This window comes from Pteropus alecto, unplaced genomic scaffold (assembly GCF_000325575.1).
Source record: "Pteropus alecto unplaced genomic scaffold, ASM32557v1 scaffold110, whole genome shotgun sequence".
Lineage (NCBI taxonomy): Eukaryota > Metazoa > Chordata > Mammalia > Chiroptera > Pteropodidae > Pteropus > Pteropus alecto.
The window spans coordinates 10539112-10564481 of record NW_006431920.1 but is presented as its reverse complement, the minus strand read 5'-3'; the positions used below and the strand labels follow the sequence as shown (position 1 = coordinate 10564481).

Genomic DNA, 25370 nt, shown 5'->3' with positions numbered 1-25370 from the left:
AATCCTCTGCTGTAACCCTTCAGAGCTGGATGATCTATATGGGAACATGGAGAGGGCTCCCAGAATAGGGAAGCTGGGATGATTCCATGGAGAAGGCCAGGATGTAGAGAGATTCTAGGTTCTGAAAGAGCAGCCAGCCAGCTCCTGAGCAGTATGACACAAGGTTACCTTGTGGACTGCGGGGTATTGGGAAGGAGAGGGGTGTTTGGCAGAAAGCCCTGGTTTAGCTCTCCCTGGACTAGGCTATGGGAAACAACAGAGGATCTGAAATCGGACACACTTGGCGTTAAATTCTGAATCCCTATATGATTTGGTGCAGGTTTCTTAGCCTCTCCAAGCTTCATAGTCACCAAATTCAAATTAGAAGTAAAAAGAGCTACAGACTGTGTAGATGAAATGCCTGACACATAGTGGGCAGTCCGGAAACACTGGTTTCCTTCTCTTCCTCCCTAGATCCATTATTCTAAGACCACCAAGATTAATCCAGTCTTTTGCTCTTTTAGGTGACTCTGGCGCCAGCTGGTGGAGCAGAGGGTGATGGCATCCCTGCTGCAAGGCCGTGAGTATCCCTGAAGAAGAGGGCTTGGGGAGACAGCCCAGGGACAGGGAGGAGGCTGGACCCCAGGTTCAAGAGCTCCTCCCGGGCCCTCCATCCTCCTGGCTGGCTATCTAGTACGTGCTTCTCCTGGCCCAGGGGTGCCTGTCAATGAAGACGTGCTGCTGATGCAGAAAGGCACGCTGATGCGCAAGGTGAGGTCCAAAATTTGGAAGAGACTAAGATACTTCAGACTTCAGCAAGATTGCATGACAGTCTGGCATGCCCGACAGGCTGGAGGCAAAGCCAAGCCCAGCTGTGAGTGACATGGATAGCTAGGGTGGGCACATGGGTGGATAGGATCCTGAGGAGCCCAGCATCCTGAGAGCAGGGGAGGGACCAGGGTTCTATGATGTATCCTTGTACTGTCCCACTTATATCTATGTCTGAGCCTATAAAATGGAAATTATAAGAGTACTTGCTCTTACGGCTGTTATGAGATTAAATTAATTATTGCATGTAAGGGGCTTGAAAGAGTCCTGGCACTTAGCAAGGCTCAAGAAATCGTAGGTTACATATTGTTATTATTATCATAATAAAAGCATGATCTCAGGCATTGGACTGCTTGGATTAAAGTCCTGACTCAGCCACTTTCAAGCTAAGTGGCTTTAGACAAGTTACTTAAACTAAGCTTCAGTTTCCTCACCTGTAAAATGAGAATTAAACAATATCTGTCTAGTAGGTTACAGGGTCTCAATAAATTAATGTCTAAAGCATGGGACCTGAAATCAGGATGCATTTGTTAGCTATTATGGAGACTATTTCAAAATATCGTAAATGCATCATAAGTGTGCATCCTATTGGCTAAACTTTATGATCCCTCTAAAAATCTGATCACAGGACACATCTAAGAGAGTCTACTTTAAAGACACAATCAAAGCTCACAATCCACACCACCCCCAGATGAGGAATGGGGTGGAAGAATTTCTCTGGCTCCCTCTTAAACAGCTAGAAAGAGGAAGTCCTCAAACCTGGAATGGGAAAATTGAACTTGGGCATATTGTGCTTTGGCGTAACTGCTTCTACCCTGCAAGTGTGTCTCCATTTGTCAGCCTCACCAGTCCCCTTGTGATCACCATGTGCACTGTCCATGTAAAGGACCATCCCTTACTTAAGATGAGGACACTGAGGGTTAAGTCATACTACCAGCTGATGGCTGGAAGCCAGGTCTTGCCATTCCCAACACAATCCCTTTGCCATGTTGCCTATGAAAACAGTGATGATACATTTGCAATCCTGAATCCCAGAGGTCTGCATCTCTCTAGACTAAGGTTTTTGGGGTTTCAGCCTGTGTAAGCTGGGGTCCCCCCACTCTATGGCTTCACAGAGAAGAGAATAATGGTCTTTGATCCTTAGCCCCTGAGATTTGGCAGACTCTCTTCCTCAGTGCCCCTATTTGCTTCTTCTCTGGCAGTCTCAATCTCTGATGTGGAGACAGTACGTAAGGGCAGTGAGTCTGAATTGTTGCGCAGCCTGGCAGAGGAGTTCCCTCTGGAGCAGGGCTTCACCGTCGTCTTCCATGGCCGCCGCTCCAACCTGGACCTGGTGGCCAACAGTGCTGAGGAGGCCCAGACCTGGATGCAGGGGCTCCAGCTGTTGGTGGACTTTGTCACCAGCATGGACCAACAGGAGCGGCTGGACCAGTATCGGCAGGATGGAGCCAGAGTGGGGTTTGGGGGTCACTGAAGGAGCAGGTGCTGCAGGGCTAGGAACAGGTGCGGGGGGTGGGGGAGGGTTGCAGGGCTAGGAAGGCCCAAGAGTCCGGATGGGGTGGCAGAGGCAACTCAGGCTGATGTGAGGCTGAGAATATTGATAGAGAAATGAAGGCTTGAGACATAGCCAGGCAGAGTCTGGGCATGAATCAAGCCCCCTAGGATTGAGGGAACAGACAGTGAGAGGCAAACGACCAAACAGGGTACTGATCCCGAGAGGTGAACGGAAGCATTAATTACCACAGTGGCATTAATTACCACAGGGGTGGGAAGCAACCCTTTAAAGGGCTTAGTGGTATCAACTCACTTCAAGTTTCCTAGATTGTATTCACCTTCTATGCCTGTTCATTCAGGCATTCATTCATTCATCCATCCATCCATCCATCCATCCTTCATTCATTCACCATCCGTTAAGCAGAATGTATTAGGCACTATGTCAGGCTTTAGGGGTACAAAGGTTAATGAGACTCAGATCTTGTTTTTGTTGGTAAAAAGGATGGAGTTTTGTGAATAATCTAAGTACTATGGAAGTGTTATGGTACTTAGATTATTTGAGGGTGTTTGAAGGAAGGAGAAATATATAATTCTAGCTGAGAGAATTCTTAGAAAGCTTTAGGGAGGAAGTAGCATTTAAGCTAACCCTCGAAAATGAATAGAATTTGAACATGAAGAGAAGAGGAGGAAAAAGCATTTCTGCCTGAGGGAACAGTGCGAGTAGAGGCCCAGAGATAGGAAACTGAAGAGCTGGAGAGAGAGAGGGACATTAGAGAGCAGGGAGTTGAGGGTCTGGCTAAAGTACAGAGAAAACAGAGATGTGTTGAGAAGGCTAAGTAGGGGCCAAATCATGGTGGTGCAGGAGATCTTAACTTCCTTGTTAAGGAATTTAGGTTTCTTTCTGCAGGCAACAGAGAGGTACCTGCAGGTACCTGAGGCATGCCGGAATAAGATAGATTGGTATTCTGGAGAGATTATTCTGGAAGCTAACATGGAAAATTAATTGGCATAGGAGAGATATGGGCAGGAAAGACGGGAGAGATGACAGTGGATGAACATGCACCAACATCTGCACACACACACACACACACACACACACACACACACACACACAATGCTTTTGCCTTGACTCGGACCTGGATGGCTGAGTGACTGGTTCCAGCGTGGAGACAAAAACCAGGATGGTCGGATGAATTTCCAAGAAGTCCAGCGGTTACTGCACCTGATGAATGTGGAAATGGAACAAGAATATGCCTTTCAGCTTTTCCAGGTGAGTCTTCTGGGGAAGGATTTGCAGAAGCCAGCGTCAGCCACATTTTCACTTGACCAGAAATACTCCAATCCTATCCAGCAACACTCATTTATCAAATCTCTACTATGTGCCCTAGCACTATGCCATGCTCAAGGGGAAGTGTAGGCCATGGTTCTTACTCTTCAGTCTTGTTGGTTTCTTCTATGAACACCATCAGATGTTCTTTGGAAGCATTTTGGATCCATCTGTCAGCAAGACTCTCCTTACAAAACAAGTCAAGGCCATGAAGTTTGCTGTTAAAGGGTTCGTCCACTCTCCTCTAACTCCTCTTGCAGGCAGCAGACGGGTCTCACTCTGACACTTTGGAAGCAAAAGAATTTACAGAGTTCTATAAGGCGTTGACTAAGCGTCCTGAGGTGCAGGAACTATTTGAAAACTTTTCGGCTGATGGACAGAAGTTGACCCTGTTGGAATTTGTGGATTTCCTCCGAGAGGAGCAGAAAGAAGGAGATCACGCTCCTGACCTTGCTCTAGAACTCATCGACTGCTACGAGCCTTCAGATAGTGGTAAGAGAGCCAGAGCAGAGCGGCACCAGACATGAGAGAGAGCAGGGGTGACTGACAAGTAGGGTCCAGAGACTAGCAGCCTAACTCAGGGAGGCTGAGGCCACGCCTACTCTGGTCCCTTCCCCAGTCATCTTCATCTTATTCAACCACTCCTCTGGAAGGAGAGCCGTCATTTCCTACTCAGACAAGACAGGGGTCTCCTCTGTAATGCTAGATCTCTCAGGAGGAATAACATCACATAAGTCCCCTTTCCTCTACCATGCTTATGTTTCACATGCTTATGTTCTTCCTGATTTCAACCTCTGGCTTGAGTGGAAACAGAAAATCCTTGGTACTCTTGCTTTGGCCTCTTCTCCTCCAATGCATATGATTCCTTTTCTCCTAGTTCCCTTCCTGGTTCCTGTTTGCTGTCTCTTTAAATGCCGGCTCTCTGCCCTTTCCTGGGCTTTCTCCAAATTCACCAAATGGTTCTTGAAGCCTCCAAGCCCCGGAAAGCCCTTGGAAGCTTAGTCAGCCTCTGGCTGAGGGGACAATAATGAGGCCAATCATTTAGCTTTTAACAAACACAGCTAAAATATATCTTCTCTGCCCTCAACCCTTTCTCCTTGCCTTTTTAGTAGGTGTCTTCCTGCCCTCCATTCCCTTCAGAATGTGAGGAATTTACATTATTAATAAATTTTTTACAAGGCACTTTCACATGCCTTATTTCATGTTCCTCACTACAGCCTTATAAATCAAAAGCAATAATCTTGATTAGGCCTTTGCTAAGTATCCCATAATGTGCCAATATTTCTACATGACTTTTTTCTTCTAATCTTTTCTCAATGGCAAGTTAAAGTAAATTCTATTGTTAAGTCAGTTGTGCAAGAGAGGAAAACTGAAGTTTAGGAAAATTAAATGGCTTGCTCAAAGCCAACAGCTACTAAGGGGAGGAAATGGGATTCAAACCCAGGTCATCTGACTCTTACCTGGTGCCACTCTTGAGAATCAGGATTAGAGATGAGATGAAGGACAGCTGGACAAGTGACCTAACTCCCACTTCCTTTTATTTATTCATTTACTTCAGCAAATGTTTATTGAGCACCTATAATGTTCCAGGACCTATGCTAGGCGCCAGAGATACAGTATTAGATCAGACAAGGACAATGCCTTCATGGAATATAGAGTCAAGTAGAAAGTGTTGGGATCAGTGATTCCAGATTCGTGTGGGTGCTCAGAGAAGAAAGGGGGCTATAAAGCAATTATTTCAGAAAACTACATAGGAGAGAAATGTCAGAGGGTTGAGAAATAAGATTCTCGATTCCCAGTTCGGGATCCAGTATACATTAGTTACATTAATTCTACCTCCCACCCTTCTTGGTGTTTTCTTCCCTTGTACTTGACTATCAGACTACACTCTGGCTGCAGAATATAGTATCATTCAGGAGACCTGGGCCTGAGTCCTTACTCTGCCTCTTATCCTGCCTCTTACTGAGTAACCTCGGGCAAGTCACATAACCTATCTGAGAGTCAGTTTTCTTATTTGTAAAATAATTGGTGATCAAATGAAATAATGCACATGAAAAGTATCTGGCAACAGTGGATTTTCCCTAATCATTTAAGTTATTACTGTCAAGAATGAAACTTCCTGCCCAACTTCCTACCATTCTCTACCATCTCCAGGCCTTGTCAACCCTGGAACAAGGAAGCTGGGCATGAGAGTCAAACTGTTTTGCTTCCCGACAGAGCCCCGCAGCTGCAATGTTACCTCAGTGGACTGCACAGCCCAGGGGTGTAGGGTGTGGCTTTGACACGTGGCTGCCTGGGTTCAAATCCCAGCTTCTTCACTTACTAATTATATGACCTAAGATACGTTACCTAACCTCTCAGGGCAGATTATATCACATCTACCTGATCATGTTGGTGAGAGCATTAAGAGAGAGACTGCATATAACATCCTTGGCATAGAGCAAGTGCTCAATAACTATCAGTCATTGTTGTTATTATTATATGAAGCCTGTGCTGAAACAGGTGAGAGCTATGGAAGGAATGACAGGGACCTGCCCTCAAAGAGAATGTAGTCCAAGGGGATGTTGAACAAACACTCCTCAAAACATCATGTGAGAATTGACGATAGGAAGAAAGCCTCAGGTCAGAGCTGGCAGTAGCTACACAGCCCAGGGAATAAAACAAAAGTACCTTGGTCATGTCATTAATAAGTCTTTGACTTTGATTCTTTCTGGGCCTTAGTTTCCCCATCTATAAAATTAGCCCTTTAGACTGAATACTGTGTTGTCTGTTATGGTAACCATGAGCTGTAGTGACAGTTTAAATTTCAATTAACTAAAATGAAAATTTTTTATTTGAGGGTTTGGGATGTTGGGAGAAAGGGGTAAAGGGTTAAACAAGTACAAATTAGTAGTTGATACATGGTCATAGAGATGGGGAACACAGCATAGGAAATGCAGTAGAGCCAGAGGGGTGATAGAGTAATCAGGCAGATTGTTTCACAAACTATATAAATGTCTATCCAATGTACTGTTACTTGAAATTAATAATAAAATAAAACAAAATGCTAAAAGAAATTTAAATTCAGTTCCTCAGTCATGTGGCTACATTTCAAATGCTCAGTAGCTTTATGTGCCTACAGGCTACCATATTAGACAGGGCAGAATAGAATGTTTTCATCATTATAGAAAGTTCTATTGGACAGCACTGGACTAGAATGATTGTAATGATTCCCCTTGTGGCTTTAACATTCTCTGAGGGTGGGGATGATTGAAATAGCAGACACTATGGGAAGCAAGTTTGGGATCTGGAAGCTGGGAGTGGACACCATCTGACAGGCAGGACCCTGGAGAGGGGTTGGGTGGAGGGCAGGCTGTAGGCATGCTGAAGTGCTCTTCCTTAGAGTTCTCTTATTCTAGTGTCCCCCTACTCCATACCCTAGGCAAACTGCGGCATGTACTGAGCATGGATGGCTTCCTTAGCTACCTCTGCTCAAAGGACGGAGACATCTTCAAGCCAACATACCTCCCCATCTACCAGGATATGACTCAACCCCTGAACCACTACTACATCAACTCCTCTCATAACACCTACCTGGTGGGGGACCAGCTCTGTGGCCAGAGCAGCGTCGAGGGATATATACGGTGCAGTGGGAAGAAGGGGAGAAGGGGCTGAGCTCATGAGAAGGGACCATCTGTGGGAAATTGAGGAGTGCCGACAGTGGATAACAGAGATTGAAAAGATGTTGTGGCGGCGGGGTGGCGGCGGGGGGGAGGTTTGGGGCTGAGGATCCCTGGAGACCTGAGAGACTTGGAGGAGATACTGAAGACTGGTGGGAGAGTGGTATTGCAGCCCTATGGGTAAATGGAGCTTCTCTCTCTTTTATAGGCTGTGAAACTCTCTTGGAACTCAGAGGTCCTGACAGATTTATTTTGAATAAATAAATAAACTAAATGTTAAATGGAAGTCAATAGAGTATAGGAGTTAAAAACATAGGTTCTGGAGTCAGACCATTTGAGATCAAATCCTAGCTCCCTCACTTGGTACTCTGGAACTAAGTATTTAACCTCTCTATGCCTCAGTTTCCCCATCTATGAAATAGGGATGATAACAGTGTCTATTTTGTCTGGATGTTGTGAGAATTCAATGAGATAATTCATGTGTCAATAGCTGATAAATGGTACCTGCTCTTATTGTGATTAATCATGTATTAGATTAAATAGTCAAGATATCTTTGCAGTGAACTGCTAACTGAGCTAGTAGCTTCAAAGGATACAAAGATGAGTGGAACATATAGTTTCTGCCCTAGGAAGTCTAGTAGAGAAAATAAAGTATAAATTTACTGACAGTTTGAATAGCTCAGATGTTGTATAACAAAATACAACCAGAACACCAGAAACAACACGAGGCAGTATGTAACGGCTTGCTAAAGAAAGATTGAGTGAGGGTGGGGTGGTGGTGGTGGAGGAGAATAGTGTGAGCTGCAGCAGTGTCCCTGTGGATGGGGAAGGATCCATGGAGATGTAGCTTGAAGGGCTCTTGACAACTACGAGCGCGTGAGCACTGCTCTCTCCAGAGTGGGGAGAAGGTCCCCAGGTAGAAGATCAGACCTTGACTCCTCCTGTCTCTGGGGGTTGGGGTTCTTGCAGAGCCCTGAAGCGGGGTTGCCGCTGCGTGGAGGTAGATATATGGGATGGACCTAATGGGGAACCTATCGTTTACCATGGACATACCCTGACCTCCCGTATCCCGTTCAAAGAAGTTGTGGCCACTGTAGCACAGTACGCCTTCCAGGTAGGAGACCCAGGGTGGGAACACTGGTGAGACAAGAGAATCTGAGGGAAGAATGGCTGGCTCTGGGTTTGGGGAGGGCCGAGGGAAAAAGAGAGGGTGTCAAGTGGCATGTAGGTAAAAGAGATTTTAACGGTGAAGCACTGAGCAAATATTAAGGACTTATTATGAATAACTGTCGAGTGTGTTACTAGCAGTTAGTTGCCATAGAGGTAATTGCTAGAGATTAGTAACTATTACTTCTAACAACTTCTGTCACCTATCTGGGAGAGAGTGGATAAGGAAACAGACAGAGAAAATGGTGGATAGGGCTGGGGGACAATAGGAATCTAAAGATGAAAGCCTGAGAGTGTAACATGAACACATAACCAGGGGAGCGGCCTGGCCTTCACACTCTAAGCCTGAAAAATCAAAGATCCCAGAGGGACCTGAATCAGACCTGGCACGGGTCTGAGATGTGGGGTCCCAAGTGACTTTTAGATGTGGGGTGGACTCCAGACCCAGCAAGACCTCCTTGAGGCCTTGAATGAGATCGGAGGAGTTGAGAGAGTAGCTAGGTGGGCCTGGAGAAGCAAGGAAGTTACAGGCTTTAGAACTTTGGCTCCAGTGTCCCCTTCCCTCCCCATCAGACATCAGACTATCCAGTCATCTTGTCCCTGGAGAACCACTGCAGCTGGGAGCAGCAGGAGATCATGGCACAACATTTGACCGAGATCTTGGGCGAGCAGCTCCAGAGTACCACCTTAGATGGGCTGCTGCCCACTCAGCTGCCCTCACCTGAGGTAGGGACCCCTCGCCCCCAGCCCAGGCTCTACTGTGGCTTCCATACCCGCCACATTGGCTTCCTCCATGTTGTTCCCTTCTTCTCACCCTCAGATGAACCATCTTGCTCTTTAATATCCTTGTCATAGAGATAATTAGTGACTTTAATTTTTTAAAAAATCTAATTGAACACAGAATTCTATCTATAGTTCTCTGAATTGTAAATCAATTATTTACTTAATATTTATTTTATCAATGGAAATCTCTTAATTTTTTTCCTCATAGTCTGTAATCGTTGTAGACTATACCAACAGTATAAAGGGAACTCCCCCCAACGTAAAATCAACCTTTCCCAATAACTGCTGTCAATAGATTTTTAAATGCTTATATAAACATAAAGTGTATGTTTTAAAAAAATTGAAAAGATTATTCTCGATATCCCTTTGTATCTCACATATAATATATATCATAGGTGCCTTTTCATGTATAATTTTTTCATTATAATTTTTTCCTTTTTAATGGCTCTATAGTATTCCATTTTATGTTATGGACCATAATTTATTCAATCAGTAGATGGTAAACATTTAGGTTGTTTATAATTTGTATGTACAGCTTTGCCCATTTACTTTTTCTTTGAAAGGGATTCCTAGAAGCAAAATCACTGGGTTGAAGAGTTCGCATGTTGACATTTTGGTTATTATTGACAAGTTGCCCTCTGGAAAAAATGCCAAATTACACTCCAACCAACAGTATTAAGAGAGGGACCACAAATAGCTCCAGTAGTGAGATGATTCATAATGGCAAACATGAAAAAAAAAAGTCAAATATTTTTAAAAAAGAAAAGTTTATGTTTTCTTCTTTTTGGTTTAATGGATATTACCTACTTTGAAGGTTTATAATTTTTACTGATATACAACAATTTTTTAAATGTTTAAGATATTAATGCTTTGGAAAATATTTTTTTTTGCAGTCTATTTTTTCTTTTGTATTTAAAACATCTCCTGCCTTATGGAGGTTTTTAAGCTTTTTGTAATCAAATCTGCCAGTCATTTTTATGTCTTCTGAGTTTTCATCTCATGTTCTAAAGGCTTTCCCACCTTAAGATTATTCAAAAAGATTGTTTATTTTCTTCCAATATTCTTTATGTTCCTTATATTATGTAAATCTTTAATCTAGGAGGAATCTTTATGTGTCAGATGTGAGGTAGGGGTCCCCATTTAATACTTTTCCATATGGATAGAGATGTTAATAATTCAGGAATCCCTGCTGCATGTATAAAGCAGCCTTCTTGTGGGAACTTGTGACCACTCACTCACTTCCTTTGCCTTTGAGGCGGCCTGTGAGAGCAGGGGGCCCCCGGAGGGTCCCAGAGCAGACAGGTAAACAGGCTCCTTGAATTTTGTCCCCTAGGAGCTTCGAAGGAAGATCCTGGTGAAGGGGAAGAAGTTAAAGACACTTGAGGAGGATCTTGAGGAAGAGGAAGAGGAGGAAGAGCTAGAGTCTGAACTAGTGGGGGAGCAGGAGACTGAGCTGGAGCTGGAGACCCAGTTTGAATCTGAGACCCAGGAGTTGAGCCCTCGCAGTATGGACAAAAAGGAAAAGGTAGGCCAGGGAATTGGTCTTTCTGCTCTGGCATTTGGTCAGTCTGTACCACAAGCTGAGAGCCTACATGTGAACAGACTAGAGCCAGGCAGGGTAGAGGGCCGAGGAGCAAAATGCCCCTTGCCTCCGGTGAAAGAGATATAAGAATGCATACTTGGCACCACTATATATTGCCATATATAGATATATTGCAGTGGCTTTACAACTTCTTTGGGTCATAAAATCTTTTTAAATGAAATCTTATCTGGAAGCTCAGTATACAAAATGAATGCCATCCTAGTTGAAGTACCCATTTGGCTCTCTCCTGGGTCCTTTGGGTGACTCCTGAGACATCTTTGTACTAATTCCTCAGTCTCTTTAAAGGTCAGTTTAAAAAGCACTGATGGGTGTGTGTGTGTGTGTGTGTGTGTGTGTGTGTGTGTGTGGCATTATTAGTGAGCCATGACCTCAACTAAAGTGGGCTTAGTTAGAAAAAGCTTCTTGGAAAAGGCGAGTCAGCAGAGGGGCCAGAAATAGTCAAAGAGGAGCAGGAAGAGATGGGGAAGGGGAAGGCTCTGAGAAGTCTGTACCTGAGGTGTCCAGCTCCTTGTGGGGAAGGGGAGCCATTTGTGGGACTCTCATTATCCTGATTTGAAGTCTGCATTTCTCTCTCTTGTGCATGTGCTTGGCTCAGCTGACTGCTGTCTAGCTTATCCTGTTCTCTCCGGGGCTGTGGTATCTAAGCTGCTGCCATGTCCAGGGATAGAAATGGGAATTCAGGAGGCAAATCTAAAGATATTACTCTGGGACCCTCACATCCTTCCGGCTGTGACTTCCATGACCATTTGCATACCTTGACATGCCTGTCTGGGTTCACATACAGTTTGACCAAAAATTATTGTTAATTTGTTTTAACAGATGAGAGGCAGGGAGGATGACCTGTTTAAAAACAATAAATTAAAAACCTGGTACTCAGAAAATAACACAGAGCAGACCCTTTAAGCCCAGAGGCTGAAACTGATCCCACCAGTATATGTAGATTGCCTTTATTCCCATTCCTACCCCCAGGTTGTGATGTGCCCGCTGTTATGTCCGCCTATCTGTTGTCAGATTATGATCCAGGCTCCTCTTCCCAAGCTTAAGTCCCCTCTCTTTCCCAAGCAGGTGAGGCAGAAGGGAGAATGCATTGGGGAGGAAGTGGGCAGAGGCTTAGGTTGGGTGGGGAAGTTCAGATCTTGGCCATTGGCTTCTACCTTCTCAGATTGCTGATATTCAATTCCACTTTCCTCTTTACTTTCTCCTTTTCCAGAAATCCGCACCCATCATATGTCCATCCCTCTCTGCCCTGGTTGTCTACATGAAGACTGTCTCATTCCACAGCTTCACTCATTCAAAGGAACACTATCGCTTCTATGAGTTATCATCTTTCTCTGAAGCCAAGGCCAAGCGCCTCATCAAGGAGGCTGGTCAGGACCAAAAGGGAGGGACAGGAAGAGATAGGGATGGCTAGGGTCAGGTGTGATGCGCAAGCAGATGAGTCCCAAGAAAGAAGACAATGGAGTTAAGGAAGTATCAGGGAGCTAAGAAACTCCTCACAGCAGGCATGGAGACAGGAGTTATAAATAGTAGGCTCAAAGCTCTAGGGAGAAGACAACTACGGGAGATGGTTTGGATGGAAATGAGTAGAGGCACAGTGAAGTTTTCTGGAGCCAGCCTCAGGAGATGCTGGGGAAAAGAGTGAAGTCGGTGGGCAGGGTCCCTGAGACCAGGGGATGGGGAACATCCACCTCACTTCCATCTCACTACCTACACTCTCTTTACAGGCAATGAGTTTGTGCAGCACAATGCCTGGCAGTTAAGCCGTGTGTATCCCAGTGGTCTGAGGACAGATTCATCCAACTACAACCCCCTAGAACTCTGGAATGCAGGCTGCCAGATGGGTAAGGAGGCAGTAGAAACAGGGAAGAGGACGTAAGAGCGACAGGTAGGAAGTAAGTCCCTGGGTGGCAGTAGGGCCAGGAATGCTCCAATGAGAGTGCTCAGCCGAGAAAGTTATTCATAGAGGTGTTCCCAGCAGGCCCTTCTATACCAAATATGTCTTTTTAACTCCCTAAAAGAGGGGCTAGATGGCCCCCAAGGTGAATCCTTCCCTTCTCTTCTCCTGGGGCCCTCAGTGGCTATGAATGTGCAGACTGCGGGGCTTGAGATGGACATCTATGATGGGCTCTTCCGCCAGAACGGTGGCTGTGGCTATGTGCTGAAGCCAGAGTTCCTACGTGATACCCTGAGTTCCTTCCATCCCGAGAGGCCCATAGGCCCTTTCAAAGCCAAGATCCTCCTAATTCAGGTACAGTAGAGAGTGAAACTATTGGGAAGAAACTTGGGCTAGTTGAAATAGAAGCAGAGGAAAGAGGTGGTCAGGCCTGACAGGAGTGTAATGGGTCAAAGGTTCCTTATGGGAAGCAGGGCGGCCTGATTGTTAACAGCATGGACTTGGGAGCCAGTTGCCTAGGCTAAAACCCATTTACTAGTTGTGTAATGTTGGGCAAGTTCCTTAACCTTTGTCTCCTTACCTGCAAAATGGGGATACTACTACTACCTACCTCACAGAGTTGTTGTGATTAGTTAAAATAAAGTGCTTACAATGCCTGGTGCACAGTAAATGCTACGGAAGGGGTTGCTGTCATTAACATACCTTCCAAACCTTGTTAAACTTTGACTTGGATGCATTTTAAATTGCACATAGATTACTAGAAGGAAATATATTACCCATGGGGGATTGGCTTTGCAAACCCAAAGCTAGAGCACAAGGTCCTGTGTATCCTCCTTCCTCATCTTTTCCCCCCTCTTCCGGGGTACGAGGGCTGGAGTGGGGCTGGGCCGAGCAGGAACTATTGAAGTTTTAGAGCCCTGATTGCAGGTGATCAGTGGTCAGCAACTCCCTAAAGTGGACCAGACCAAAGAGAAGGCCATTATAGATCCACTGGTGAGAGTGGAGATCTTTGGCATCCGCCCAGACACAAGCCGGCAGGAAACCAGCTACGTGGAGAACAATGGTGAGGGATGGGTAGTGCTGGGGGCAGGTGGAAGGAGTATGACTGTCACTTTCCTATCATCCTACCCTCCATTAAGTATAGTCCATGTCACTACCCTCCCTCCCCGCACTTCCACGGGAGGCAGTGTGGAACACGACAAAGAATCAGGGCTTGGATGTCTTGGATCTGAATCCTGGACTCTCACTTATAAGCTTCAGTGACCTGGGCAAATTGCTTACCCACTGAGCCTCAATTTCCTCACCTTTAAAATGCTGACTGCTGTGAAATTTTAGGGAGAACACAGAAGCAACCCAGCACAGGCCTAAAGAAAAGTCAACACTGTCTGTTCCTTCATTCCCACCCTCATTCACACTGCTGCCCCGTCTCAGGTTTTAATCCGCATTGGGGGCAGACGCTATGCTTCCGGGTCCTGGTGCCTGAACTGGCCCTGCTGCGTTTTGTGGTAAAGGACTACAATTGGAAATCCCGAAATGACTTTGTGGGTCAGTACACCCTGCCTTGGACCTGCATGCAACAAGGTGAGCCTGTCCTTCAACATCTGGCCAACCTCCCAGCTCTGGCTGCCTTCCTAATGCTGTCCTCCTGTGCCTTTCCAGGTTACCGCCACATACACCTGCTCTCCAAGGATGGCACTAGCCTCCATCCAGCTTCCATCTTTGTGTACATCTGCATCCGGGAAGAGTTGGAGGAGGATGAATCCTAAGGTGGGCACTTTGTGAGAAGGGTGGGTGCATCTGATTTTATGTGGTAAGAAAAACCTAGAAAAATACTTTAGAAAGCAAACAGAAGTAAAAACCGCAGTGTGGGTTGTACATTCCTAGGCACAAAATTACCTCACCTTTCCTAACAAGCAAATCTAGGACTTTTCGCCTTCTTTCTCTTCCGTTTTCACAAGCCTTTTGGATCTTTCCTGCCCTTCCCCTCTGCGTACTCTATACTGGAATTCTTGCTGTGGGCTCAATCCTATACCCCGGCCGAAGAAGACTAATCTCACCCAACAACTCTGGCTCAAAGGCAGATGGCAACTAGAAATCTAGGGGGGCTTGGGGCAGAGAAACCCAGAGGCATTATCCCCTCCATCCTAACTTCCTCAAAGCCCAGAGCCAAAGAAAGGATAAACTAAGCCTCAAGGCTCCCCAGGCAAAGGCTGCGGAGGGAAGACCCGACTCCAAGACTGTACGACGCTCGAGAACATTGCTCAGCCCTCAGAGTCCCACCAGACTGCTCCTCCCTAGCCCTGCTGGTATAAATAGAGCTGCTCTCCTTAATTTGGCTTGGGTATGGTCTGTCATTGTTGGGCATGGAAGGGAGGAATGAGGGTCGGGGGACATTTGGGTAGACAGGTGGGGCAGGAAAATGTGGGAAAACAAGTTTCCAGAGGTCCCCCTGCATGTGCTACATAGGAAGGGTACAGAAGTATAGCTTCTAAGGGGCAGGGCAAAAGCAGCAGACAATGGGTTGCAAGATCCCAGCCCTCCTGAAGAGTTTGCCTGAAACAGTCCTGGTTTATGTCTGCTGTCCCAGCATAATTATTACTAGTACCCTTTTTAATCTTCCCAGTGTGTCCCAGTTTAGATGATTAATTATACAGTCACTGTGAGGCACTCATAGAATTCTGCATTAGATTTGCCACCCCTCCCCCAATCATTTGCCTTTCACACCATCTTTGTGCTTTAACTCTAGTGTAGCTGCTGACTCAGTCTGAGGATTGATGCTGAATTAAAGCTTCTTCCAGGGAGGCTTAGTGGGTGCAAGACCTCCCTCTACAGCTACACAAAGTGGCTTGGAAATAGGGAGAAGGGCAAGGACCAAGACAGAGAGAAGGCAGACCTGGGCCTGTCTGAGAATCAATCACTCACTGAAGATGGAAGGAGACAAAAAAGAGGCAGAGGTCTAACAGGGGACAGGCAGATCGAGATGACAGCTAGAAATGTTAAGACAGGGACTTGGAGGAATCTATAAGCTAGTAATCATTCTGTTTAACATGCTTTATAGAGCATTAGGCACAACACATGCGGTTAGATACAACTTTTGAGGATGTTGAATGAAATTAGGACTTGACATAGTAAAAAAGGAAAGAGAAGATGGAATGAGTAAAACCAAATTCTTATAGCCAGGGACTTTGGTGGAGTGATGGTAAAGAAACTAGGACCTCACAGGTTAAAAACAGTAGTGTGCCTCAACCTGAAATCAGTTTGTGATCCATGTCTTTTATGTAGCCATCAACTTCAAAGTACTATAGCCAGAGTCCTAGGAGGGTTCCAGCCACCTTGACACCCCAAAGCCAGCCTTTCCTTATGTTCTGAGCTTCTCAGGCTAGCTCTGGTTCCAGTCTGCACATCTTGGACCACACCCTCTTCTTGTCGGGAGGTGGGATGGCTCTCAGCCCTCGGGTCCAGTTGGGGGAGCAGAAGGAGCAGGAGGGCTGGAATCCTCCAACTGCACGTCATGCAGGTGCACTGTAGGGGTGGTGGGGTCTTTGCCTACGCCTTGATTTGGGTCAGCCTGGTCGGGGTGGTGCCTGCGCACATGCTTGACCACCTGGAACTTCTGTTTGGCCTTGTAGCTGCAGAGGCGGCAGAAGAAGGGGTGGCGGTCGGTGTGGGTGAGGGCATGGTGGCGCAGGCCAGCAGCCCAGCGGAAAGCACGGTGGCACACGTTGCATACATAGGGCTTGGCCTCGCTGTGCTTGCGGAGGTGGGTGCGCAGCAGGAAGCGTGTCTTGAAGGCCTTGCCGCACTGCTCACACATGAAGGCCCGGGCTTCCTGGTGCCGTGTCTCCTGGTGCACTCGCAGTGCGTCGGCCCGGTTGGTGCGGTACTCACACTCAGGACATTGGTATGGCTTTAGTCCTGTAGGTCATGGCAAAGACAGAGAACAAATCACCACTGAAGGGGGTGGGAGAAGATTCACTGGACCATAAGAGTCATTATGATCCTAGGACATAGAGAACACAAGCAGCAAGCTAACTAATGATCTTATCTTGGAATGTTCCAGTCTTGTCTGATGTTTCTGTGCCCTTCTCCCAACACAGCCAGTCCCTTGTATACAACAGATGCTCGATGAATGCTGATAACTAACTGGACCCCTAAATAGTCACCTGATAGCAATGGATTCTTAAATATGATAGAGTCTCCAAATGGGAGATTCCCACCTCCTTTTAGTCATGAGGTACTCATGGAACTTGGTAGGGGTGAAAAAAGTGGCATTCATAGACACGGAGGGCCTTGGAATGCATGAGACCAATTCCATTACACGGAGAGATCGTATGCAAAAATCACAGGCATACCATCATTAACCCTCTTCTGAGAACTTGAAGTTTGTGGACTCCATACCCAGGAGAAAAAAGGATACATTAACACAGGTGAACCCTCCCACTGCCTCCTCTTTACTCTTGATAGTTCCATCATGTCTACAGGAACCAGGCAGACCTGGTCCTCAATCGTTCATTTTTAAGTTGGGGGGTTCTCAATGAGAGGTGGGTGACCTGGTGCCACAATCACCTGGAAAGTTTTTGCAAAGTACACATGCCCAGGCTCTCAGGTTCACCTTTCTTCTGTTTCTGATACATCTTCAGTTGGTTGAGAAGCTATTCTGGCCATTTGGCCTACTCACTACCCCCAATGTGAAAACTGATGTGCACTCTGAATCTGAGTAAGGCCCACACCACCTCTGGGAGGCTGGGTGTACCAGGGAATAGGGGAACCCTTTGGGCTTGTCAAAATCTCGCAGACTCACCTGTATGCTTGGTCATGTGGTACTTGAGCTGGTTGACCCACTTGCACTTGTAGCCACAGTCAGGGCACAGATATTTCCGTTCTTCCTTGTGAATCCGCATGTGGTACTGGAAGAGGGAAAAGCAAAGAATATACCCAGAAAATGTGCATCCTTGGGTACTCGATGGATGTGGAAATAGGGGAAGCAGGCAGAGAAACTGTTGGCAGGTAACCCTGACCCCTGCTCCCATCCTACCCATACTTCCATTACCAATCAGGATCCCTAGTCTGGCCATTTTGACACCAACCTAACCCACTGGGCCTACCCCAGGTCTGCCCTATCTCAACTCTGCCACTTCTTATTTGTGTCTTTGGGCAATCTAACCCCAATTTTCACTTTATTAATCTGTAAAAATGGAAACTAGTAAAAGTAACTATAGCTCTTATTTTTGAAAGGATTCAAATTACAGTGCCCAGCATACAGTAAGCACTCAATAAATGTACACTGTTTTTTCAACCCTATGAAGTATTATCCCTATTTTACAGATGAGGAATCTGAGGCTTGAAGAAGTTAAAGAACTTGATGAAGGTCACAGAGCTAATACTCGAGAGAATCAGGCTTAGGGAATCCAGGTAGTTTAACTCCACAGCCTGTAACCCTTCCATTCCTGGCCCCCATGGTCCTTAACCTTACCTTGAGGCGGGAGGGGTCAGCACAGGCGTAAGGACAGAGGTGACAGTGGTAGGGCTTTTCCCCTGTGTGGATGCGGCTGTGCCAGGTGATCTTCTGTCGGTTCTTGGTGCTGTAAGCACAATCTGTACACTTGTAGAGCCGGGTGCCCCCATGCCCCTTCACATGATGATCTAGCACCAGCTGATGGCGGCACACAAAGTCACAAAAAGGGCAGTGCAGAGAGGGCTGGCCGGCATCCCCATCCCCATCAGAGGCTGCTGTTACCGTTGAAGTCTCCTCATGCTGTTCCAAGTAGTGCTTCACTAGGCCCACCCGCTCCCGGGCAGCAAAATCACAGAGCTGGCAGCGGTGGCTAAAATGCTGCTGCCTCCGGTGCTCGTCCAGTGCTGGCCGGTTAGGGAAGGCCTGCTGGCAGGCCCCACACTCGAGCCGTGGGTGCTGTTTACAGGTGTGTCCTCGCAGGCTGGCAGGACTGGGGCACTGCAACCCACAGCGTGAGCAGTGCAGGGGGCCCTCAGTGGCTTCTGCAGGAGAGCCAGGGGCTGGGGCTATAGGCTCAGGATGCCGGCGCAGAGCATGTTGCTTGAGTGCAGTCTCAGAGCTGAACTGGGCCTCACAATGGGGACAGGCAAAAGCTGGGGTGCCCTGGTGGCAGCTGTTGACATGGCGAGTGATATCATGGCGAAGGTAGCCACTATAGTCACAGAGGGGACAGAAGTGGGTGGGTGTTTTGTCATGTACCCTCAGCCGGTGCAAGCGCAGTTTTGAATTAGTACCAAATGTCTGGGGACAGGAGCTACAGGGGATGCGGCCAACACCTGTGTGTCGGGACTGGTGAGCCTCCAAACGGTACCTTCTGGTAGTGGAAAAGTCACAGAAAGGGCACTGATATGGCTTCACTCCTTCATGCTTGAGCCGCTGGTGCTGCTGTAGGCACCTGCTCTGTTTACAGATGAAGCCACAGTCCCCACACTGAAGAGGGGGCCGGGGGCTGCGGGCTGAGGCCACAGTGGGGTGCCTCCGCTTCTGGTGGAGCTTCAGGGCAGCAGCAGCAGGAGCAGTGAATGAGCAGAGGCCACAGTGCAACTCCCTAGACTGCTCAAGGGGGCAGCCCCGGGTCTGGTGAGTCCTCAAAGCCCGCTCCTGCTGGCAGCTAAAAGGACATGTGGGACAGGAGAAGCGAGCCCCTTTCTGCTTTGGAACCACAGCTGAGTCCCCATCACCAGGGCTGCACTCTGTACTCCCACTGTTTAGGGAAGCAGAGTCCCCATTGCTCAGTGGGGACAAAAGAGGCTGGGTCTGTGAGGCCCCTCGCTTTCCTCCCCCACGACGTCCCCCCCGGCAGCCTTCAGCCACATGAGAGGTAATGGAGGAGAGCCGAGAACAAAGGAACATGCATGAGTTGCAATGAAACTTGCCCTGCTCAAAGTAGAACTTCTCAGGGGGTGAGGAGTTTCCTGCAGGAAGTACTACAGAGCCAGAGAGTGGGGCCAGAGGCTCCTCTATTTCTTCTGGTCCCCCAGGAAGCTCAGAAGGAGCATCTTTTGGGAGCACTAACTCTACTTCTAATGGTGCAGGTGGGGGCCTCCCACCTTCTGCAGCCTCTGAGGCCTGGGTGCCTGAGGGCAGAGGATGCAGAGGAATGAGTGAATCTGGTCGGGCTAAGCCCTTGTTCTTTCTGAGTAGAACAGGGCACTTCTTCAGCAGGTGAGTGCTAAGGCCACGCTGTTGCTTGAAACTCGCCCCACACTCAGGGCACAGCAGGGGTTCTCGGCGGCCCTGGCACCCAGTCCTGGAGTGCAGACTTAGGGCCTTCTCCCGGCGGGCAATAAAAGGGCAGTGCGGGCAGCGGAAGGCCTGCCCCGCTCCTTGTATCACCACCATCTGAACCCGGCCCTCTAGCACCAGCGCCTCTGCCTGTTCTTTATCCTGTCTCCTTAGGGCCTTGAGCAATGACTCTGACTCGGGGAACTGGGGCAAGGGTGCTGTCTCAGTGGGTGGAGTTGCCTTGAAGGTTCCTACCCAGCTGTTAGGGGGTTCCTCTGAGGAGGGGGGATTGTTGGGGGACTCAGGGACTGGTTTTTCCAGAATGGGCTCTTCTTCAGCACCCAAGCCAGAAGTCCCAGCACCTTCAAAGGTAGACATCACTGTCAAAGTTCCATCTGGCCCTTCTAGTCTCAGGGACCCCGAGGGATCCAGGGGCCTGAACTCCTCAGGGGCTGTTTCAGAGATCTCCTCAATGGGTGGCTCAGCCACAGGTTCCAGCTCTACTCCCAGGGCCTCTAGGTGTAATGTGCAGCTGCCCTCATCAGCCTGTGCTGGACAGGGGCTGCCAACCAGGTTATCCCCGTGGGGAACCTTACTGCCATCCTGTCTCCTGGAATTGTTCTCCTCACTGGCCTGTGGCAGAGACTGGTCCAAACTGGGGTCCACTACAGTCCCAGGGTCATGGTCCTGCTCAGCAGGCTGGGCAGACAGCTGGCTTGAGTTCTCCGGGTCTAGTGGGGGCGTTGGACATTGCCTAGCCCCCTCTGGCTCCTGGCTGGCATAGCGGAGCTGCCAGACCTGGTCCCCGGGTACGTAACCATGGGCCTTGCGCTTGTGGAAGAAGAGGGTGGTGTTGCTGAAGGTGCGGTAGTCACAGAGGGCACAGCGGAACTCACGAAGGCGGGTGTGCTTGCAGTTCTCATGGCTCAGCAGGGCCTGCTTGTGGCGGCTCTGGTAGCTGCAGTAGCGACAGGGGTAGAGTGGGGCTGGCTTGCCAGAGTGGTGCTGGGAAGCCATGTGCTTCTGCAGCTCATATTTGCGCTTGCAAACAAAGGCACACACCTCACACATCAGGGATTTGCCCTGGTGCTTCAGCTTGTGGCTGCTTAGCTGATCAGCCCGGTGGCAGCGATAGGAGCACTGGTTACACTGGTATCTGGCAAGAGGGGACGAGGTGGGTGGAGGGGAGGAGCAAAATCACAATTATAACTCAATCATAATAACCAACAGTCACTAAATACTATGGTCAGGCTCTACACTCAGTATTGTATGTACATCTAATTTACTCTTTTCCTACTACCTTACGATACAGATATCCATTTTACAAGTGAGGAAACTAAGGCATGGAAGTTAATAACTTGCCTGAAGTTACAAAGTGAAGTGCAGAGACAGTCTAGTTTCAGGGCTTCTGTTCTAGCCCCTACTCTATATTTCTCCCTAAAGGAAAGATATCATGAATCAGCAACCCACTGTGAACTTCCAAGGAGATGACATGCCTACAGCCCCACGGAGCAGGTTTCTGTGCCTAGTTCCCATTCTCCCATGGAGGTACGAAAGATAAAGAGAAATCTTCTAGCTAGAGATCAGAGGGAAATTTGCCTGAATTTAGACATGGTCAGGATTGGGCCCACAGTATAGCCTATCTACTTTCCTGAGACTGGACTCTGAGAATTCAAGTGATACTCTAGTATCTAGGCCTATACTCTGGGTCTGTACTCTCTTCCCTGAGCCCTATCTATCACCACGCAGACTGGGCCACAGGCACAGAGGCCAGCCGTAGGCAACGGAGCTGAGATGACAGGAGCAGAGAAGGGCGTTATGAGTCTCCCCGGGGCCAGAAGAACAACGGGGCCATAGACGAATCAAGAGGAGGCTAGCTTAGCATAAGGCTCTTGGGAGAGGGATGGGGGCATGCATGTGCTCATACCTGAGGTCTCCTAAGTGTTTTCGCATGTGCACACTGAGGTAGTGCTTCCACTTCGTGACATAGCCACAATCAGTGCACATATAATCCTTGGCATTGGAGTGGGTCAGCATGTGCTTCGATAGGTAGCTCACGTCTCGGCATGTAAAGTCACACAGCTCACACTTATGAGGTTTCTCGCCTTATGTAGGGGTGGGTGGTAGGGGTGAGAACAAGAGGGAAGAAAACACAGGTCACACACAGATCCAGTGAGCAGACAGATCATTTCCCTCACCAAGTTTGTCCTGATGCCAGGCAGGAGCAAAACCTTCACGTGCTGATCACAAAAGTCAATGCCCTCTCAGACAACTACTCCTCCACTCCAATACCAATGAAGATGGGAGAAAGCGAAGACTGAACTTTGCAAAAGTGGCTTTAAAGTCCACTCCTGATTTGTTATACAGCTTGTTGGCACTTCTCTGTGTGTAAGAGGAGCAAACCTTAGACAATCCAACGACTCACTTAAGAACTCTGACTCAAGTCTAACACAGTACTAAAGATATTAATAGCAAACATGTATACAGTGCTCACTCTGTGCTAGGCACCTTTCTGAGCACATTATAAAAATGCTTCCTCTCACTGAATTCTCATGACAGCCCTATGAGGCAGGTGCTATGATTATCCCATTTTACGGAGGAAGAAGCTGAGGCACAGAGAAATCATAGAGCTATTAAGCGGTGGCTCAAATCCCAGCTTATTATTACATGGCCTTAGGCAGGTTATTTAACCCCTCTAAGTCTCCGTTTCCTTGTCTCCAAAAAAGAGGGCGACAAAAATACTGACCTCACATGGCTGATATGAAGATTAAAAGATGTTCCAAAGTCCTCAGTGGTGCCCAGTGAGAACTTGAGGGTGAGCTGTCCATGGAGTTGGTCAAGACCTGGCACTAAGAAGCTGGGGGTCATGTCCCTTCAGGACTCTTCCCTCTTATCCCTGCCCACTCACTTAGCCCCTTTCCCTATGGTGAAAGGCAGGCAAGGTGGTGTTCTGGTTCTGGTTCTGATGCTAGCTGTGTGATGCTGAAATAGGCAATTTAAATTTTCAGCGTTTCTCATTTTTACCTGCCTTCCTTACAAGATTATTATTATGGATTAAATGACATAATATGAAAGAACTTTGTAAACTAAAAGCATTATATAGATTTAAGGTTTTAGGAAAGGCCTCGAAAAAATGCGACTAAAGCATTTTGTGACTAAAGCATTTATAGAAATGAATTGTTCAGTGAGAACAACAATGGCTTTGGCCAAGTTGCTTTAAAACTGTCCTCCCAAACTAGAGTCTCTGATGAGATTTTTTAATGTCTTATCGCTCTCCTATGCTTACAGAGACCAGAAATGGGATAATGTTATAGCAGGAAGCCTGACTTCATTGTCACTAGAAGCATCAGTAATACTGGTAACAAATGAAAAGTCAGACTTGAAATATCTGCAACTTCCAGGTCGCCAGACGTGATCCTGTTTCAGTGTCATGGCTGCCAAAGCTATAACGTGTATGAATGGCTCAGTCCCCTCGCCCCACCTCTCACAGCACATCCCAAAACTTGAATTGCAAAGGAAGGTATCTGTCTTGATCTGGGTTTCTTCCCTTTGAGAAGCTCAGTGCGACTTCCCCCAGCCGGACTACGAGTGGGAAGAAATGGACAGGAACTTAAGGGTGAGGCACAACAGCACAGTGATTACAGCACAGGCTTTGGATCAGAATGCCTGGATTCACATTCTAGCCTGACCACTTTACTAGCTGAATGAAACTTGGCTTAAGGCTCATAAATTCCAAATACTAGATTTATCTCTAGGGATACTAAGTCAAATGAGACAATGAATGGGCTGCAAAGCCTTCGTGTGTCTGGTACACAATAAAAGCTCACATCTACCCTCATCATCATCACCACCACTATTGTATTATTGTAAGGATAAAAGCCACCTCACCTGTATGCAGCAGCATGTGGCGGATGAGCACTCTCTTGTGGGCAGTGGCAAAGTTGCACTCAGGGCACTGGTGGATCTTCTCATGAGCATGCATCTTGCCCACGTGATCCTGGTAGGCCACTGGGTTGTAGGTGACGAAGGGGCAGAAGGTGCAGCGCAGCTCCTCATTGCCAGGGTGGCCTTGTTTTTTGTGTTTGCGGAACAGGTGTTTGTTGGAGCAGGCGAAGTCACAGTGGGGGCAGTGGAAAGCATAGTGGCTCTTGTGGTGGGCTTCCATGGCTTCGGCTGTGGCGAAGAGCATGGGACATGAGTGATGGCGGCACTCCACAGCCCGCGTCCCATGGGTCTCCTTCAGGTGCTTCACAAAGGCCTTGCGGTTAGGCGCTGCATAGCTGCAGCCCTCCTGAAAGCAGCCAAGGGGCAATGGCTCCGCTGCCGCCGCTGCTGTGTGGCTCTTGAGGTGCTCCTTAAGGGCCTGGCTGAGGCGGAATTCCTCATGGCAGACAGGGCAGGCATAGGTGTCCGAATAGAAGTTGGAAATATCCTCGTGCATGCTGGCCATGTGGCGGTTGAGTGCATTCCTCTCCACGGCACTGTAGTGGCACAGTGGGCAGCGGTGGGCCTTCTGGCCCAGCTCCCGTAACAGATGGGTCTTGAGCTTGCTCTTACTGGTGAAGAACTTCTGGCAGTTGGGGCACTGGAGGCTGGGGTCTGGGAAGTGGAGATGTAGGTGCTCCACCAGATGGGTCCGCTTCTTAAAGCAGCGCTTGCATTCTGGACACATGTGGGTCTTGAAGAGGGACTCGGTGCCAGAAGCCATGTCCCCTGTGAGAAGGAGAGGCAGAGAGGGTTGACAATTGAGATTCTTTGATAGGTCAGGAGCTGGCCAGATTATAGGAGAAACACAATTTTCCCAAACACAAAGTATGTGGCGTTTCCATTTCTCCAGGAAACCTAACAATAGCATCTCAAATGCTGTAGTCTCAAAGAAGAAATGAGATATTCAAGTGTTTAGAGAAACAAAATCACAAAGACTTCTCAGATCTTGCTGTGGCCTGTTTGAATTGCTTTCTCCAAGCAACCCACTATTCTTAAGCCTTGTCTAGAGCTTCTCTAAAGAACAGTTTGGATGGGGCATTCTTGTTCTTCCTGCCTGGGTTCATGGCGGCAGGTAGAAGGATCAGCAGAGTTGTTTGTAAGGAAAAGAACCCCACAAGGAGTGAACTGAAGAGAAGATAAAGTGCTCCAATTTCCAAACACTGGCTCATCAGTTCAGTCATGGGGAGCCGGTAATAACTATAATTAGATCCTTCCTATTGACCTGACAGTAAATATCTCCCTGTGCAATAGGTTTCTTTCTTTTGTTCCTTTCTTTTCTTTTTTTGCAATGGGTTTCTAACGTTGTTCTGTTGAGTTGGATACTGGGAAACAAGGATTCAGGAAAAAAAAAAATCTTAGGGGGATCAATGCCAGACAAGAGAGGCCACTGATCATCAATAACCTCTGAT

The 25370-nt window shown here is 47.6% G+C and overlaps 2 protein-coding genes across 4 annotated transcripts in view; one reads left to right on the top strand and one right to left on the bottom strand.

The window, feature by feature from the left end:
- Positions 1-537: 537 nt before the first annotated feature.
- Positions 538-15172, top strand: PLCD4 (phospholipase C delta 4). The gene is made up of 15 exons (XM_006906719.2): positions 538-559; positions 695-853; positions 2010-2238; positions 3442-3571; positions 3889-4120; positions 7050-7251; positions 8257-8401; positions 9028-9180; positions 10571-10762; positions 12051-12207; positions 12565-12681; positions 12916-13088; positions 13662-13797; positions 14166-14315; positions 14394-15172. The coding sequence occupies exons 1-15, from the start codon at positions 538-540 to the stop codon at positions 14498-14500; spliced, it is 2304 nt and encodes a 767-aa protein (XP_006906781.1). The 3' UTR covers positions 14501-15172.
- A 598-nt stretch (positions 15173-15770) lies between these two features.
- ZNF142 (zinc finger protein 142) overlaps positions 15771-25370 on the bottom strand; it is a 15389-nt gene continuing 5789 nt past the window's right edge. For all 3 annotated transcript variants that reach the window (XM_015585450.2, XM_006906717.3, XM_025043288.1), the window contains 5 exons: positions 23863-24687; positions 21902-22079; positions 18208-21130; positions 17536-17641; positions 15771-16649 (listed from right to left, as the gene is read on the bottom strand). In XM_015585450.2, the coding sequence (XP_015440936.1) occupies positions 16180-16649; positions 17536-17641; positions 18208-21130; positions 21902-22079; positions 23863-24687 (4502 nt within the window). In that variant the 3' untranslated portion in view covers positions 15771-16179. The remainder of the gene's footprint in view (positions 16650-17535; positions 17642-18207; positions 21131-21901; positions 22080-23862; positions 24688-25370) is intronic.